The sequence below is a fragment of the Mesocricetus auratus genome, unplaced genomic scaffold (assembly GCF_017639785.1).
Source record: "Mesocricetus auratus isolate SY011 unplaced genomic scaffold, BCM_Maur_2.0 Super-Scaffold_4256, whole genome shotgun sequence".
Taxonomy (NCBI): Eukaryota; Metazoa; Chordata; class Mammalia; order Rodentia; family Cricetidae; genus Mesocricetus; species Mesocricetus auratus.
In genome coordinates, this window is record NW_024429182.1 from 24007156 (window position 1) to 24024656 (window position 17501).

Genomic DNA, 17501 nt, shown 5'->3' on the forward strand with positions numbered 1-17501 from the left:
TTAAGAGCACTGGCTGCTCTTCCAGAGGTCCTGAGATCAATTCCCAGCAACCACATGGTGGCTAACAACCATCTATAATGAAATTTGGTACTCTCTTTGACGTGCAGACATACATAATAAATAAAATCTTTAAAAAAACCAAAAACCTGTAAATACATTCTAAGACCAGATTTTAAAAGCATGTTACTGCTAGTTCAAAGCATTGTTGTATTGACTAACATAATACAAGAACAAAGAAAATCTATCGAAGAACAAAAACCCATAAATACTAAACAAAGCCAAAATGTCACTTCCCTCTAGAGTTCTCTTCCTCCAGATTTGTTCTGTTTTTATTTTTTGATCTGAAAGTACTAAATAAAAAATTCCACAAATAGCTGGGCACATGCCTTTAATCCCAGCACTGGGTGGGGGGTGGGGACAGAGGCAGGCAGATCTCTGTGAGTTCGAGACCAGCCTGGTCTACAAGCTAGTTCCAGGACAGCCTCCAAAGTCACAGAGAAACCCTGTCTCGGAAAGAAAAAAAAATTCCACAAATAAGCAATTTATGTCATGAAATCATGTGCCACTCTGTGTGGTAAAATTCCATGCCATAGAGACAGGCGGATCACTGTGAGTTCGAGACCAGCCTGGTATACCGAGTGAGTTCCAGGACAGGCTCCAAAACAATACAGAGAAACCCTGTCTTGAAAAACCAAGAAAAAAAAAAAAAATCCATGCCATGCCATTTTCGTCTGTCAGGTATCAAAATCATCACCCTTTTGTAAGCACATCCATGTTACATAAGGCACCTGCCCATCAGTCATATAGTCCCAATTCCAATATGGATCAACTGTCACAATTCTCTGTGATACTATCCTGTGTTCAAGTAAGCCTTATTCACTCAATAACAGCCCAAAATACAAGAGCAGTGAGGCTAGAAGTTTGGCTATGCCAAAGAGAAGCCATAAATGCTTTAAGTGAAATGTCTCAATGAGAAAGTGGTGGTGGGTTTATGTGGTAATTTGGGGCCAGATTCCAGAGGATTATTTCCTTACAGTTGGAAGAGAGAAGAACACTGGTCGTTGTTTTAATCTACAGAATTCAGCTTGCTGTCCTTAGAGAAAACATGATATTCCTTTGAAGGGAAATCCCCTAGTCTCCTCCAGTGGAGTGAGATGTGTTTCATATTTACACTCTAGTAGTAACAGCAAGATTTAAGGAATCTGGCTAAAGTCACCACATAAACCTAGAAGAGTTTAATTTTCTATAGGCATCTGATAAAAAAAAAAGGCCATTCTGCTAATAATATTCTATCAACCATGACTATGAGCACATCCCTAACCTGGAGAGGGCTAAGAGTACAGTAATAGTCTTGAATAATTTTAGGTGGAAGATCCTGCAAAACATCTTCTTTCATTCTTCTCAAAAGGAAAGGCAGGACTTGGCGGTGCAGTGCATCCATCGCAAGAACACCTGCCAACAGTGAGAACACAGTGTTAAATATTTGGAGTAAATCATACAATCATGGGGACTTACTATTACTCTTTCTTACCTGCTTCTTGTTCTCGACTGGAGCTTCGTGCATCCCTACTCGCTAATATAGGTTTACCATATCGAGCAGCAAACTGGCGTTCGGTACCCAAAAATCCAGGCATAAGGAAATCAAAAAGTGACCACAACTCCAAAACATTGTTCTGAACATAAAAAAAGAAATACCAATTATCTTTTCTTCAGTTTTGAAAATCTCATTTCCCATTACATCTGGATCCTAATGTGTCCTCCCCAACACGTTTTTCCTCCTCAGAGGCCTCCTCATCCATCCCAGGATCTGGCTCAGTGTACCCAGGTGCTCTCTCACATGAACTCACCCTTCTAACCCTGCTAAAGCTCTGAAGAGCAGAGACCTACCTGATAGTTTCAAAACTCAAATACTAAAGTAGGGAAAGAGACGGCCTTTTAGCTAGACAAAACCACCAACCTTTTGATGTCTCATTCAAGTAGTAGCCTAAAAATAAACCTAAAAGTTGCTGGACATGGTGGTACATGCCTTTAACACCGGCAATCAGAAGGCAGAGACAGGTGGGATATCTGTAAGTTCAAGGCCAGGCTAGTTTACAAAGTGAGTTCCAGGACAGCCAGGCTACACAGACAAACCCTGTCTTGAAAAACAACAACAATAAAAATAAAAATCTAAAAGTATCCTTTCCTCCCTCCTTTTTTAACTTGTGAAGGTGGCTTTATTTTGTGTTTTTTTTTTTTCATTTACTGCACTGTCATGTTTTAACATTAAATACTGTTCTTTAGGAACGAAAATCTGCACATTCAACATTACCAGCTACAAAATCAAGTAAGTGGTTATAATAACAACATGTATTAATTTAATGACATTAATAATTCTGAGTAATTTTTTTGCCTCATTCTTCAATATTCTTTTGTCTCTGGATTGAGACCTCACAGATTCTTTTGGAGCTCTCTGTATAAAGTATGTTGCAAGATAGGCACTATGAAAGTCACTCCAACCACAAGAAGCCAGTTCTTTCTAATCCAACAAGGGTTTCTCATTTCTTCTTTTATTACCAAGTTCAGATTCAAAGTTGCTTTTTTTCAGAAAACTGTTAGCCTGCTACTTTTCCTAGATCTGACTCTTTGGCTGACCTGCAAGTGTCAGACTATCTGGTTCAGTGTATCAGCCTTAGGGATTTGGAAGACAGGGCTGCTTTTGATTCTGTACCACCCCAAATGTATGAACCAATTTATGGTACCATGACAACAGAGCTTTGTATTGTCTCCAGAGGCTCGCAGCTCACAGTCCACTGACATCAGCACACCTGCCTACCAGCAGCTGAACCTCGAAGCCAGGCCTCCCTGCCCTCACTGTCCCCAGGACCCAGAAGGCGTGCTAGCAGAGGAACCACCTCTCCTCCCTGTAAATGACCTTTAACACACACATACAAAACCAACTTCGGGCTAGGAGTTTAATCCAGAGGTTACACCTGCTTGAAATCTTTGAGGCCCTGGGTTTGATCCCCAACATAACAAAATAATGCCAAAAAAAAACCAAAACCCCTAGTAAGTTTAGAAAAAACTGTAAATGAAAAGCTTGTCTCTAATGATTACCAAAACATGCAGTTTACTTAACTAGTCATATTCTAACCCCATCCAAATACTGTGACCCTTTAATACAGTTCCTCATGTGGTGACCCTCAACCATAAAATTATTTTGTTGTTACTTCATACCTGTAATTTTGCTACTGTTATGACCCCTAATGTAAGTACCTGATATGTGAGATATCTGATACGCAACTCTCCACAAGGGGTGGAGACCTAGACCTCCAGGTTGAGAATTACTGCCTTAGAATAAGCAGTCACTGCTAAAAATAAATTCAAAATAAAATTAGAAGCCATGTGTGGTGGCACAACCCTTTGATCCCAGCACTCCTGAGGCAGAAGCAGAGAGATCTCTGAGTTTGAAGCTATCCTGTTCTATATAGGGAGTTCCAGGACAGCCAGAGCAATGAAAAGAAATCCCAACCCAAAAGGGGGAAAAAATTATAAAGAATTGCCTTGTGTGATGCACACATCTGTATCCCAGTACTTGGGAAACTGAGGCAGGCGAAATAAATTTGAGGTCAGCTATACTACACAATGAAGACCCTGCCTTAAAAACAAAAACCCACAACATCAACTTTTAGAGCTAGAAAATATCCTTCCACCAAATGGAGAATGATCAAGGTGATCTTTCTGCCAGAGATGGCCATCTAGGTTAGACAGGAACATTTGCTGAATTTTTTACACCTCTGCTGTGAGTGATTCATGTCTAAGTTGGTACTAGATTTTCAGTACTAAATCATATTGCTGAGTCATACTACAGAGTTAGAATCAAATCTGTTTCATACATCAAACAAGTGCTATTTAAATAGCCTAAAATTGGAGTTTAAGCATGATCTTTAATAAAACCTGACCAGTTTTAGAGGCAAGCAGATCTTTGATTTCAAAGTCAGCTTGATCTATACACAGTGAGTTCTGGGCTAGTCACAGCTATACAACAAGGGAGATGGGACACCTTGAGAGGTAGCTCAGTGGTAAAGAACACTTGCTGCTCTTAAAGAGGACCAAGATTCAGTTCCCAAACCTACAACAATCTCACGGAATGTGTGTGACACTCTCTTCTGGTCTCTGTGTGTTCCTTATAGAGGAAAAACACATACATAGAATTTTTAAAAATATATAAATGTAAAATATTTTTAAAAGATTCATTATGAAAGACCAGATGTGGTCATGCACACTTGTAATCTCAGCATTTAGGAAGGTGAGGCAGGTGGATTACAATGAATTTGAGACCAGCCCTTGGGTTTCAGACCAGCCAAGGACTACCTAGTGAGATCCTACCTTAAAAACCCAAACCAAACCATACTTGCCCAGTTTAACTACTGCCATATACCAAAGGAACCTTTATAAACACAATTTAACTACTGGAAATTTCATGTTATCTTTAGAAACTAAAAGACTACTTAATTTACTGCTAAATGCCATTCCACTGGAAAATTTGTTGCTTTTGTTTTAAACAGGAAGAACAGTAAATAATTACCTGGATTGGTGTTCCAGAAAGAATAATCCTATAGTTAGCAGTTAGTTGTTTTACTGCTTTTGACAATTTAGTTTTTCCATTTTTTATGACATGACCTTCATCAAGAATACAGTAGTTAAATTTAATATTCCTAAGGAAAAATAAATAAAAGCTATTATCTTTTCCTGTATATCAGACATTATAGGAACAATCTTAGAGGCAGATAATTAAGAATTTGTAATTTCAATATCAACTTTTTCTTATTTTTGCTAGAAATATTTCATAGAAAGAGACAACATACAGAAAAAATCTACAATTCTGATGTCAATAGATACATGAATTTTATAAGGTATGCTTATACACATAGCCACACTTCAGTGCAAAACAGAATGTTCCAGCAACCTGGGAGTCTCTTTTGTGTTTTCTCCCAACTAAGTTTTAATTTAAATTAGCATTCATTCACAGCACAAACTGATGGTTTGGTTGGCATTTTCACAACCTAGTATGTTTGCTATTCACATTCAGCACCCACATGACCCCATCTAATTCCCCCTTACCAGTCAATACTAAATTTTCCTGAAGAATATTCGAATTCTTACCTAAAAAAGTCTATGTCATTTCTCACAACATCATATGAAGCTACTATCAGATTATGTCTTTTTACTTGATGCTGTAACCTTTAAGAAAAATTAGGAAACAGGAATCATTAATTTCTTAATACAATTTTATTTTATTGATTTTTTGTTTGTTTGTTCGTTTTTGACAGACAGGGTCTCTGTGTAGCCCTGGCTTTCCTTGAACTCTCTGTAGACCAGACTGACCTCAAACTGACAAATCTGGCTGCCTACTAAAAGCATACACCACCACTGTCATCTTAGTATAATTTTAATAGTATAACTACAGCTACTATTATAGTATAAAGTGCTTCAAGTCGTCTACTGAGATTTTGTGTTCACTCTGTATCTAACAATCCACATTCTTTAAGATGCAGACTTGCTATCTGGCTCAGAAAAAAAGATGAGCACCTAACTCAAAATATGACAGTTTATCAGTATCTCTGCTTTTGGGATACATTCCCTTCCCACTCAGACTATGAGAGCAATCTCTGATGAAAAAGGAAGACCTCCTAGTATTGTAGTGGAGCTAGGAGAATGTGGGCTTGGGGTTGCCAGGGGTCATTTACCCATCAACTGTAGAATAAAGTCAAGAAAAAAATACCAATTCAACAAATTTCATTTGGGAAGGAAGAACAAGTTAGAGTACTAGTTTCTAAAGCAATAATTCAGGCTTGAAATTTGAGGAAGTGAACTGATATTCCCTGTTTACTGATGCTAGCTTGAGTTAAATTCCTATCACAAATTCATGAGACACTGCTTACATTCAAATCCTCACCCTGTCTACTTAACAAACTTAAGTGATCTTGGACCCAGGACCTATTCTTTACAACTATCTCAAAACAGTATGCCTCAGAGAAGTGATTCTCAACCTTCCTACCGCTGTGACCCTTTAATACAGTTCCTCATGTTGTGGTGACTCCAACCATAAAATTATTCTGTTGCTACTTCAGAACTGTAATTTTGCTACTGTTATGAATCAAAGTAAATATCAGATATGTGACCCTTCTGCAAAGGGGTAGCAACCACAAGTTGAGAACTATACTGTCTTAGAGGCTGATTGGGAGTACACAATTGTTAACACAACAGTAGAACAGCCATTGTGGACCAAAAGTAAAAGAAAATGAAGTAGGAAAAAGGAAACAGAAATATTTAGAGAATAGAAAAAAAGAGGAAGAGATGCTATGGTCACAAGGTCCTCAAAAGAACACAGAGTGGACATAATTGCTCTAGTTTCTCATACGAAATACTTAGAATGACAGTGGGTGGGACAGTGGCCCAAGTCCTTCATTCTGGTGAGCTTTCTGATATTTTCCTAAGGTACCGACTTCATTAAGTTGGATTCCTATGGTTATAATCAGAGCTAACTATAATTCACTTAAAATATTTAAAATGTAAAACTTTTTGTTGTACAGTTCTTACCTTATCCTTTCAGTGGGAGGGCCAGTATAATGCAATGGATTGAGATATTCTCTGGAGCAAAATTTACCTACTTCATCTACCCAATGCCCTGTTAATGTTGGTGGGCAAACCACCAAGGACGGAAGCGGCATACACTCTGCTAACTTCGATCTTGCGTATTCCTGGGCCCTTTACAAAAGAAAAAAATTAACAAGTTTGTTTCCATTCATCAGAATTTAGAACTTTTGTTTTGAAGTAGTATTTTAAGTTACCTCTGACAATGATCTCCTGCTAGAATGCAGATGGACTGTAATGTTTTTCCTAAGCCCATGTCATCACATAGAATTCCATGAAGCTTGTATTTATTAAGAAAGGCTAACCAGTTCACACCATCCTACAAGGTTGGGTAAAGAGAGGAAAAATATTAATGTAAAAAGATCACAAGAATGTTTTCTTGTAAAACATATTTGCATGGACCTAAATCTTTACATCATCAAAAGAGAAATCAATACAGGACATTAAACCTAAGATTTTACTAAATCAAATAGGAAAAGTGACTTCATACTTACAAGATGAAAGATAAACTTACCTGCTGATACTTTCGTAGTTCAGCATTGATTGGTACTGGGATCTTGTAATTTTCTAATTTCTTCCCATCTAACAATTGTTCTAAAAAGTGTCGCTCTTTTGCTTTCATTTGGATTAATTCTTCTGACATGTTTGGAGGGTCTGGAATGCCTGCCTGGAAGGATTTTTAAAATGTATTAAAATTAGTTTGGAGATGTGGTAAGCTGTTCATTTCTCAAGTGCCTTACTAGCAAGAAAAAGCCCTGATTTCAATCATGACACTGCTTGGAACTATATCCATAATCAAAGCACTCAAGGGTTGGAGGCAGAATTCTAGTTCATGCTCAGCTACACAGAGAGTTTCAGGTCAGCCTGAGTTACATGAGATCTTGTCTCAAAAATAAGTCTTAACTAATAACTGCTCCATGGGTAAGGCTGGCAGGAGGACGACATGCATGCACGCACGCACGCATGCTTGTGGTCTCACTATGTTGTCCAAAGGCCTTGATCTCACTAGATAGTCGATGCCGTTTCCTAAATTTCTCATCCTAAAATGTTATCAAAAATAATTCAGTCTTACCAAAACAAACATACACACAGAAAAAAGTATTGAAAAATGGTATAAAAATTTGAGGGTAAATAAAGACTTTGAAAGATGTTAAAAATGCTTGAATTAGACAAAATATACTTGAGGCATTATAAAGAACCCAATTAGAGGACTTTATTTTACAACAAGTGCTAATAAAGAAACAAAGATATGTAATCTAATTTACATTCCATGTTATTGACAGCTATGGATTCATGGTGTTCTAATGTCCTCAGGCATTGAATCAAAATATGGTATGTAAAAGTCCCAATGAATACCTAAAACCTTTCTACCATTTTTAAAAAAGAAAGAACTGTGCTTTTTTTTTTTCATTTTGTTTATTTAGTAGTAAAACTGTTTGAGACTGGGATAAGCAAGGACACCACATGTACTAGTGTCACCTGTAACTCACCCGTCAGCTTCATCTAAGGAAGGCCCATGCTAGGCTGGTGAAATGGTTAAGTGCTATTAAATCTCATCCTTGAGCAGAGACAAATGTGACTACATACAAAGCACCTCTGTTCCTTTTCAAATTACAATACATGGGGGTTAGGGTGTTAACTGTGTACTAAACTAGTCTTGACATACTGTGTGTGATGTTTATAGATACTGACTGTTTACAGCCTTATGTTTCAATATTGGTTTGATTTTGTGTGTGTGTGTGCGTATACATATGCTCATGAATGCATAAAGGACAAAGGAAGATGTCAAGTGTCCTACTCTGTCACTCTGAAGCATCTTCCCTTCATTGTCTCTCACTGAACCTAGAGCCAGGCTGGGAGTCAACAAACGCAGTGGCCCCTGTTCTGCCACTTAGGTGACAGGCATGTGTGGACACGTCACCTCAGGCCCTCATGCTTGTGCAGCAAGCACTCTATTATCCACTGAGTAATCTCCTCGGCCCTCCACACTCTTGAGGTAAGCATTTATGAGCTGGGGGTGTAGCTAGTTGGTAGAATACTTGCCTATCATATACAGGTTCTATGTTATATTCTTAGTACCATAAATACAAAATATTTATAATTAACAACTCTGGATCTTTTAAAATTCTTTTAAAACTAATTTTACCCATGGAGATATAAAATACACATTAACATAGCAGGGTTGCTTTGTGTTTGCATGTTTGAGAGAAGGGATACATTACAGTACTTCAACCTGAGAGAGGTATTCTAATAGGGACGGACCTAAATTCAATCCTCTGACCTTCACAGTCACATGCACACACAGACAAAAATAAATATTTAAAACAGTTGTTATTAGTGGTATCCGGAGTATTAGTATTAAGTTATAGAAAACACTAAATTCGTCTCTCTTAATCTCGTCTTCCTGTCCATCTCATCTCCTCTCTTTCTCTCTGTCTCTGTCTCTCTCTATCTCATCCTCTTTCATCTTCTCTCCCTGTCATGTCTGTCTCTACCCCCCCCCCCCCACCTTTTGGTCTCGCTATAATAAACTATGGTTAACATGCAAAAAAAAAAAAAAAATGAAAGAAAGAAAGAAAGAAAAAGAAAGAAAGAAAGAAAGAAAGAAAGAAAGAAAGAAAGAAAGAAAGAAAGAAAAGAAAACACTAAATTCATGAACCAAAATCTCCTCAACTTACCTCAAGTGGCATCAGTCTAATTAATGTTGCAAAGCACTGAGTAGCCATGAATCTCACACTGTCTGTCTGATCACTCATTCTCCCTAATACAGGAACAACTAAAAGGACAATATATGGAACAATACCAACATCCAATTGTTCCATAACACCTGCGTAAGCCATCAAGGAAATTTCAAAATAGTTCCCAGTAAGATGTCTTCACATACTAGTATACCAAGATCGTAACTTTCAGCATTTTAAGAAAAATTGACATTTTCAGACATGTAAATAATATATCCAATTTGCTTTTTATTGTTTTCCGAGACAGGGCATCCTATAAGCCTAGAATGGCCTTTAACTTTTGAGCCTCTTGCCTCTAACCCTTGTATACTGGGATTACAGATCTACACCATCCTTCCAGGCTCAAGATTATGAGTTCTGTTTGCAATTATGTAACTATCATAATTAAAAATATAAAATTGCAAACCAAAAATATAAAATTGCAAACCAAACAGTAGTGGCACCTACCTTTAATCCCAGCACTTAGGTGGCAGAGACAGGTAGAGATCTCTGTGAGCTCAAGGCCAGCCCAATCTACAGAGCAAATTCCAGGGCTATGCAAAGAAACCCTGCCTCAAAAAAATCAATATAAATAAATAAAATAAAATTGGGGCTGTACAGGTGGCTCAGCATTTATGAACATTGGATGCTCTTCCAAAGGACCTGGGTTTGATACTCAGAACCCACATAGCAGCTCACAACCATCTACAGCTCCAGTCCCAGGGAGAATACCCATATCAATCAATCAATCAATCAATCAATCAATCAATCAATCAATCAATCAATCTCTTTGTATTACACACACACACATACTTATCTGAGTGTGTGTATTTTTAACTGTTAAAAATTTTATGCATATGGGTATTTGGTTCACATATCTGTCTATGCACCATCTGCATGCCTGATATCCGAAGAAGTCAGAAGAGAGAGTCAGATTCCCTGGGACCGGGGTCATAGACAGCCTGTGAGCTGTTATATGGACACTGGTAATCAAAACCCAGGTCCTCTCTTGAACAACAGGTGGTCTTAACCACTGAGCAATCTCTCCAGCATATATATATATATATATATATATATATATATATATATATATATATATATATATATATATATATATATAAATTATTTTTGTCTGAAGGGAAATAGAGAAAGTAACAATAAAAGAGTATAATTCAGTGTCACACAAAGATTAATCCCAAATTTCCTACCAGGAGCATAAAAATCACCACCTGGATATACTGAACGTAATCCTGTGGCTGTGAAAATTCTGAACCAGGTTTCTACTGATTTGATCTTATCCACCTTTCTTGTTTTGGAACATGAGGTTCACACATTCTGAATTAAACAATGGCTGCCATGTCCTTAAAAAGAGCTTGCAGTACATTTCTAGATTCAGTATATTTCAGTAGAAAGCAAAAGTTTACATGATCTGAAGATTAAAACTAGAGTTTAACTTATTATTTTAATCATTTTCCCCTAAAAAAAAAAAGAGCAAAGTTTGATTTAAGGTAAACATAACCTGCCCAGTATTTAATTCATATTAATGAAACATTAATTATATGATAAACAGATCAGTTACTAGTTGAAATTACATAAAAGCACTTTATTAAAAAGTTACCTGCTGGGGGCTAGAGAGAAGGCTCAGAGGTTGCGAGCACTGACTGCTCTTCCAGAGGTCCTGAGTTCAATTCCCAGCACCCACATGGTGGCTCACAACCATGTGTAATGAGATCTGATGAGCTCTTCTGCTATGCAGACAGAACTCTGTACAATTAATTGACTGATTGATTAATTAATTGTCTGTCTTAAGCAATTCTTTAAGTGTTTACTATGAAATTTTAATAATAAAATATAATCATAATGAACTCACAGAATAAAATGTAAAAAGTCATTTGGAAAAAACCAGATTTATGTACATTTTAAAATGAATAAACTCTGAATTAGTCTCCAATAAAACGAATAAAATTTCTCAAGTTTGACAAAATAAAGGATACAGGCAAGAGCTTCAATTGCACCTTCTTGTTTGATATTGTCATCAATTGCTCCCAGCCATGGAAGCACCTTCTCTAAAAAGATATTCATCGTTTCCATGGTAGCTATTTTGCTCATGACCCCTATGCAGCGAGCTGCCATGTGCCTCACTGCAGTGCTGGGATACTGAAGGCACATATACAGATGAGGCAAATGCTGTACCAGCTAAAGAAAAAAAGGAAAAAAAAAAGCAATTACAATACTTATTAGGGAATACTTAGAGTTCAGTGTTCCTGATTTTGTTCTAGGTGCCATACTTTGGTAGGTATTTCCATGACCTGGCTTACCATAGCATTATGATCACAACAGCATATCATAAATGTCCACTGCATAGAACATAAAGCCTACCAATTACAGCCAAGTACTTGTTCAACAGTGAGTCCAGACTCACATTTCATCTGAATACAGGGGGCTAAAGATCAGAGTTCTTTCTTTACTAATGTAAGAAGATGGGGAGAGCTTTGAGATGGGGACTTGCTGTTGTCCAGGCTTGCCTCAAACTTGCATACACAAGCAATCCTTCTATCTAACCTTCCAAGAAACTGGAAAACAGACACAGGCCACTACGGCTTATGAGAAATTCTTAACAAGCAAAAGGACATACTTTCCTTCCTAACTAATATTACCCTGATTCACTTTTATGAATCTTCATTTTAAGGTTACACAGCTATAGAGCAGTAAAGCTAAAACTGTTTGCAATACAATAAATTGCAAGAGCCTTCCTAATGTAGATATATGGAAAGTTTTTTTTTTATAAAACCAAGTAATTTTCTACTTCCCTCTTCCCTCTGCAAACGCTTTTGTTAGAAGTATAACAGTAAAAACCAAACCAAAACCAAAGCCACACACTACTGTCCCCTGGCCATTGACCACCTTCATCTTAGCACTTGATCTCCTGCTTGTCCTGAAGACATCCTTCTGCCTGAGCTATTCCTTTCATGGAGCTCCACCTATTATTGGTCAACCCAGCCTACAATTTCCTTTGTCTTTACTCTTTCTCCTTCCCTTCAGAACCCTTTCTACAATGCTTCCCAGGTTTCCAAACTGAGTTTTCTATCATTCCTGTACCCAATTTGTGAGTCCCATACAGAAGAATCTAGTTATACCAAATTTTTTGAAAGCACCATACATATTAATTACCAAGGGATGAAGTGCAGAATCCATCGAGGCTGCTGCTATTTCAAAAACTTGCAGAGAATTCACCAATTCTTGAGCAGGACTGTCACCTCTTTCCAGGAGGGATTTTCCATCTATTCAAATAAAAGTTGTATCACTTTTTACATAATTTTCAAAATCTAGAGGCCACAAAAAAGATCAGTACCCTCTCATCAAGAATAGAAGTGTCAACAAGAAGAGAAGAAATGATTGGGGATATATATATACATACATATATATATTTTTTTTTTCTTATTGGTTGATGAATAATACACTGGTCAGTAGCCAGGCAGGAAGTATAGGCTGCAGGGAGATGCCATGTAGCCGAGGAAGTTAAGATAAGACCATGTGGAAATACTCAGATTAATAGAAATGGGTTAATAATTAAGAGAGAGCTAGCCAATAAGAGACCTGAGCCATCAGCCAGTTTATAATTAAAAAAGTGTCAACAAAAATTTTGTATTAAAAATAATGTGACATTAAGTGCTCTAATACTACACTTGAAGCAACCAATTAGATTTATACTAATAATCCATTTCCACATCTATTTTTAAAAATACAAAAGGGGAAAAGCATACAGAATAACTTGAAAATTACCAGTCTTCAATTTTAAAAAAATACATACTGGTCTAAGATAGAGATAAGCAGTTTTCTTTTAAAAGGATAACACATGCACACTGAACTGATTAAAATGAATGCATACCAAAATTATTTAAGTCAATCATAGTCGTCAATGGGCCAACCATGGCATCCCAAAGATGTGGCAACTTCACTGCCATTTCAGCACCAAAATGCTTGACTATAGTTGTTAAGGCAAATTCAGCTCCTCTCCGTTGTACCAGGTAAGGCTTCTGACCCTAAAATCCAATGTTGTTGAAAGAAGAATTTTAGAAAAGAGCTTTATGCACTAAAATTTTAATCAAGAGGATTTTAAAGTCACCATCTAAAAGCTGACAGTACTTTAATTTGTCAATGAAACAATTACTAGATGCATTTATGACCACTGAAAACATTTGTCAATAGTCAATTACACATAGGCAAAAAAAAAAAAAAGCTCATAACTGCAATTGTCTAAAATAAGAAATAAAAGGGTACATGACTTCTAGAAATAGTCACCAGTGGCATTTTTTTAGTGTTCCCTGACTCTTAGAAACAGCAGTCTCAGACACACACACACACACACACACACACACACACACACACACACACACACACACACACACACGACATATTTTTAGTAGCTAACAGGATGGAAATTCATATAAATCATTACAAATAGGAAACATCTTTATAGCAGAGATGAAGGGAGTTAACAGTAAAGTGACTGGCTGCTCATATAGAAAACTAGATTTACAACCTTACCCTGGCAAAATACATTTAATATAATACTTGGTGTTACTATTTGAACACTTGCAAAATTTTTCTCAGAAAATCACTAGAACTGTTGGCATTGATAGGACAAAGAACAATTAGTCATCACTGCCATTTAATATGATCTTTGCAGCCAATGTTTTGAGAGTGAGTTGGTTTACATTTATGAATAGCTTATGTATCTACAATCAAAAGGGGTAGCTACCAAAAAACTTAAGTTAATATAAATTACAAGAGAAATGAGAAATCTTAAAATTAAAATTTTCTGGTAATGTTAAAATACTTTAAAAAGCTATTAACTTACTTGGAAGCACAAAAATACAATTCTGAAAGCTAATAATACAACTTTGTTCTTTATTTAAAAAGTAAGAGCATTTAGAGAAGGGGGGAAAAGAAACTATTTACCTCATCAAGTTCAACCAGGACATTCCCACTACTTCCGGCAGGCAGATCTGCTATCTGAGCTTTGATTGCTTTGGGGATAGGACCTCGCCTGCTTGTGATAGCAAAAGCTGCTTTCTGATGCCTATAGAGTGTAATGATGCCTCTGTGCTTGGTGACAGTATGGTGCATTCCATCTTTTTCTGAGTTGGATCCTAATAAGGAAAAAAAGACATTTAATCAAAATATTGGTGAGCAAATGTTTCCTGCTCCTAAAAAGACATAATGTAATTTCAAATTGAGCAAGACCTCAATTTTCATAAAGGATGCTGTTGTTAAGACAATAAAATGGTTTACTTGAATTAAGATTTTTACTGAATATAATAATTTATACTGAACATAATGAAAAGTAGCACATGTAATGAGTTTCTATACATAAAAACATTAAAAATATTTCATATTCTCCTAAATGTTCATAATCCCTACAAATTCAGAAAAAAATAACACTGCAAAGTACTGCCTATTCACGTGGGAAGATACAGATCCTACACTACATGTTAAAACTAATATTAAACATGAAACTTCCTTCTCATTTGTTTTTTTAAAGTTATGAGTGTACTGCTTTTTTTTTTTTTTTTTTTTTTTTTTTGGTCTTTAGAGACAGGGTTTCTCTGTATTGTTTTGGAGGCTGTCCTGGAATTCACTCTGTAGACCAGGCTGGCCTCAAACTCACAGAGATCCACCTGCCTCTGCCTCCCAAGTGCTGGGATTAAAGGCGTGCGCCACCAACGCCCGGCCGAGTCTACTGCATTTTGTATAATTTAGGTTTCCTAAAATTTTATTGATTAAAAAAAAACATAGGACTTAGTATTGTGACTACACCAGTGTTAGTTTTATCTCTGAAATCATCTTAATGAAAGAGTTGTTTTCCATATAAATTTTCTACATAAAAATAGAAAACTTAGCCAGGAGGTGGTGGCACATGTCCTTAGTCCCAGCACTCGGGAGAGAGAAGCAGGCAGATCTCTGTGAGTTCGAGGCCAGCCTGGTCTACAGAACAAGTTCCAGGACAGGCTCCAAAGCTACACAGAGAAACCCTGTCTCGAAAAAAACCATTTAAAAATAAAGGAAGGGAGGGAGGGAGGGAGGGAAAGAGGAAGGAAGGAAGGAAGGAAGGAAGAAAGGAAGGAAGGAAGGAAGGAAGGAAGGAAGGAAGGAAGGAAGGAAGGAAGGAAGGAAGGAAAACTTGTTTATTTGGTATTATTTATCAAACAGACTTCACTCACAATCACAAGACAGCACTAAATAAAGGAATAAAATTATTAACATTTGATACAACTAGCTTTCTAACCTAGTAATAATAAGCCATATAATGACTTCCCAGGTTAAGGAAGAGTGAACACAAACTTCAGCTGACTTACATCACTTCTTATATGGACTGGTCATTTGCAAATAAGAGGGCTGATTAACTGGCAAGTACACAGACTGACACAACAATTTTGTTATAATCACTCTTTGCTCATGGAGAATAAGAAGTGGGCGAAATGGTTCTAAAAGGAACTGGATTTATGCTTAAATAATACCTATAATCGAATGGTAAAATAACTTAAATGGTAAATTCCTTCTCTATGCAAATAAGAAGTTTAGATATATACCTTTAGAATTTTCCTGGCCACTTTGTGTTGGTACTGGACATGTTACACAGGGAGTGAGGTATGGGTCCACACAAAGAGAGCTACAGAGGTTTTTAATAACTTTTGGATTAGGACATGGTGTCCTTGTTGTACACTGCTGAAGAAGCTTGGCTATGCACTGGGCAGCATAGTTCTGTACTAGCGTATTCTCTTCTTTTTTAATTGTTTCCATTAGTGGTTTTATGATAGGATTTAATTTCTCTGGAAGCTGCTGCAAGCTCACAACTGCACATGCAGCAAAAGTATGCACTCTCAACTGCAACACTTGCCACTCTTGGTTCGTCTCTGCAACTGCCATTTGGACCTGATGTCGTTTACTATCTAACTGCTGTAACACTTGAGGATTTAAATCAAAAGTTGATGTGACTTCATTAAAAACAGTAGTTACCTAATAAAAAAAAAAGAAAAATGAAAAATCATTAATTACAACAACCCCAGATAGACTCTAAACTCCTAAATGGCAGTTTTCTCCTTTACTTACAAAAGCCCCATAGTATCAATTTTTTTAACATTTAACAAGTTAAATAAATGTCTAAAATAGCTCCAAAAGTATAAATTAGTCTGTCTTAACAGTAGCATTACTTTCTTTAAGAAGAGACACATTCTCTTGAAAGAAATAAAATCACCATTAACTATACCAAATTTCACCTAACTGATAAAATGTGAAAGATACAAACAAATACAAACTGTTAATCTGAGGAATACCGATATATTCAGAAACTACTTCTCTACTCCATAAACAAAAGACAACAGATGCAGAAGTCACTGTTGAAAGCCCAAACTACTGTAACAGACTACTTTATAAGCTTCATTAAAGGACTGTTTTTTTTTTGTTTTGTTTTGGTTTTTTTTTTTTTTTTTTTTTGGTTTTACGAGACAGGGTTTCTCTGTATTGTTTTGGAGGCTATCAGTCCAGCCCGGCCTCGAACTCACAGAGATCCGCCTGCCTCTGCCTCCCGAGTGCTGGCATTAAAGGCATGCGCCACCACCGCCCGGCTAAAGGACTGTTCTTTATCATCTTAACTTTATTAAGATGTAATTCCTGTACCATGAATTAACTCATTGAAGTAAATAATTCAGTGGTTTTATTAAGAATTATGGCTCACCACAGTGAAAACATTCTCATAAATCCCAAAAGAAAAACTCGTATCTATTACTAATCATTCCTCATTGCCCAAGGAACCTATTTCCCTCTTATACAAATGGGTTTATTTTCATATGAATGAAATCCCAACATAAGTAATGTTCTTCGGGTTCATCTATGTTGATATCATAGATGATATTTTCTGCCAAGCAATATTTTAACTTTCATATATAATATTTCTATACTACATTTTATTTATCCATTCATCAGTTGATTAATATTTGGGCTCTTCCTATCTTTTGAGTATTATAAATAATGTTGCTCTAAAATTTTATGTACATCAAGATTGTGCAACAGCTTATAACACAAAAATAGGTCAGGCACACGCCTTTAATCCTAGCATGCACTGGGGGAATCACACCTTTAATCCCA

The 17501-nt window shown here is 36.6% G+C and overlaps 1 protein-coding gene across 1 annotated transcript in view; it reads right to left on the reverse strand.

Moving 5' to 3' along the window:
* Positions 1–17501, reverse strand: part of Btaf1 (B-TFIID TATA-box binding protein associated factor 1) — an 88859-nt gene that overhangs the window by 16474 nt on the left and 54884 nt on the right. The window contains exons 20-32 of the mRNA XM_040745067.1: positions 15947–16373; positions 14316–14506; positions 13243–13396; positions 12525–12634; positions 11348–11549; positions 9315–9463; positions 7151–7303; positions 6834–6955; positions 6583–6750; positions 5146–5223; positions 4568–4697; positions 1532–1673; positions 1322–1452 (exon numbers count right to left, since the gene is read on the reverse strand). Of these exons, the coding sequence (XP_040601001.1) occupies positions 1322–1452; positions 1532–1673; positions 4568–4697; positions 5146–5223; positions 6583–6750; positions 6834–6955; positions 7151–7303; positions 9315–9463; positions 11348–11549; positions 12525–12634; positions 13243–13396; positions 14316–14506; positions 15947–16373 (2157 nt within the window). The remainder of the gene's footprint in view (positions 1–1321; positions 1453–1531; positions 1674–4567; positions 4698–5145; positions 5224–6582; positions 6751–6833; positions 6956–7150; positions 7304–9314; positions 9464–11347; positions 11550–12524; positions 12635–13242; positions 13397–14315; positions 14507–15946; positions 16374–17501) is intronic.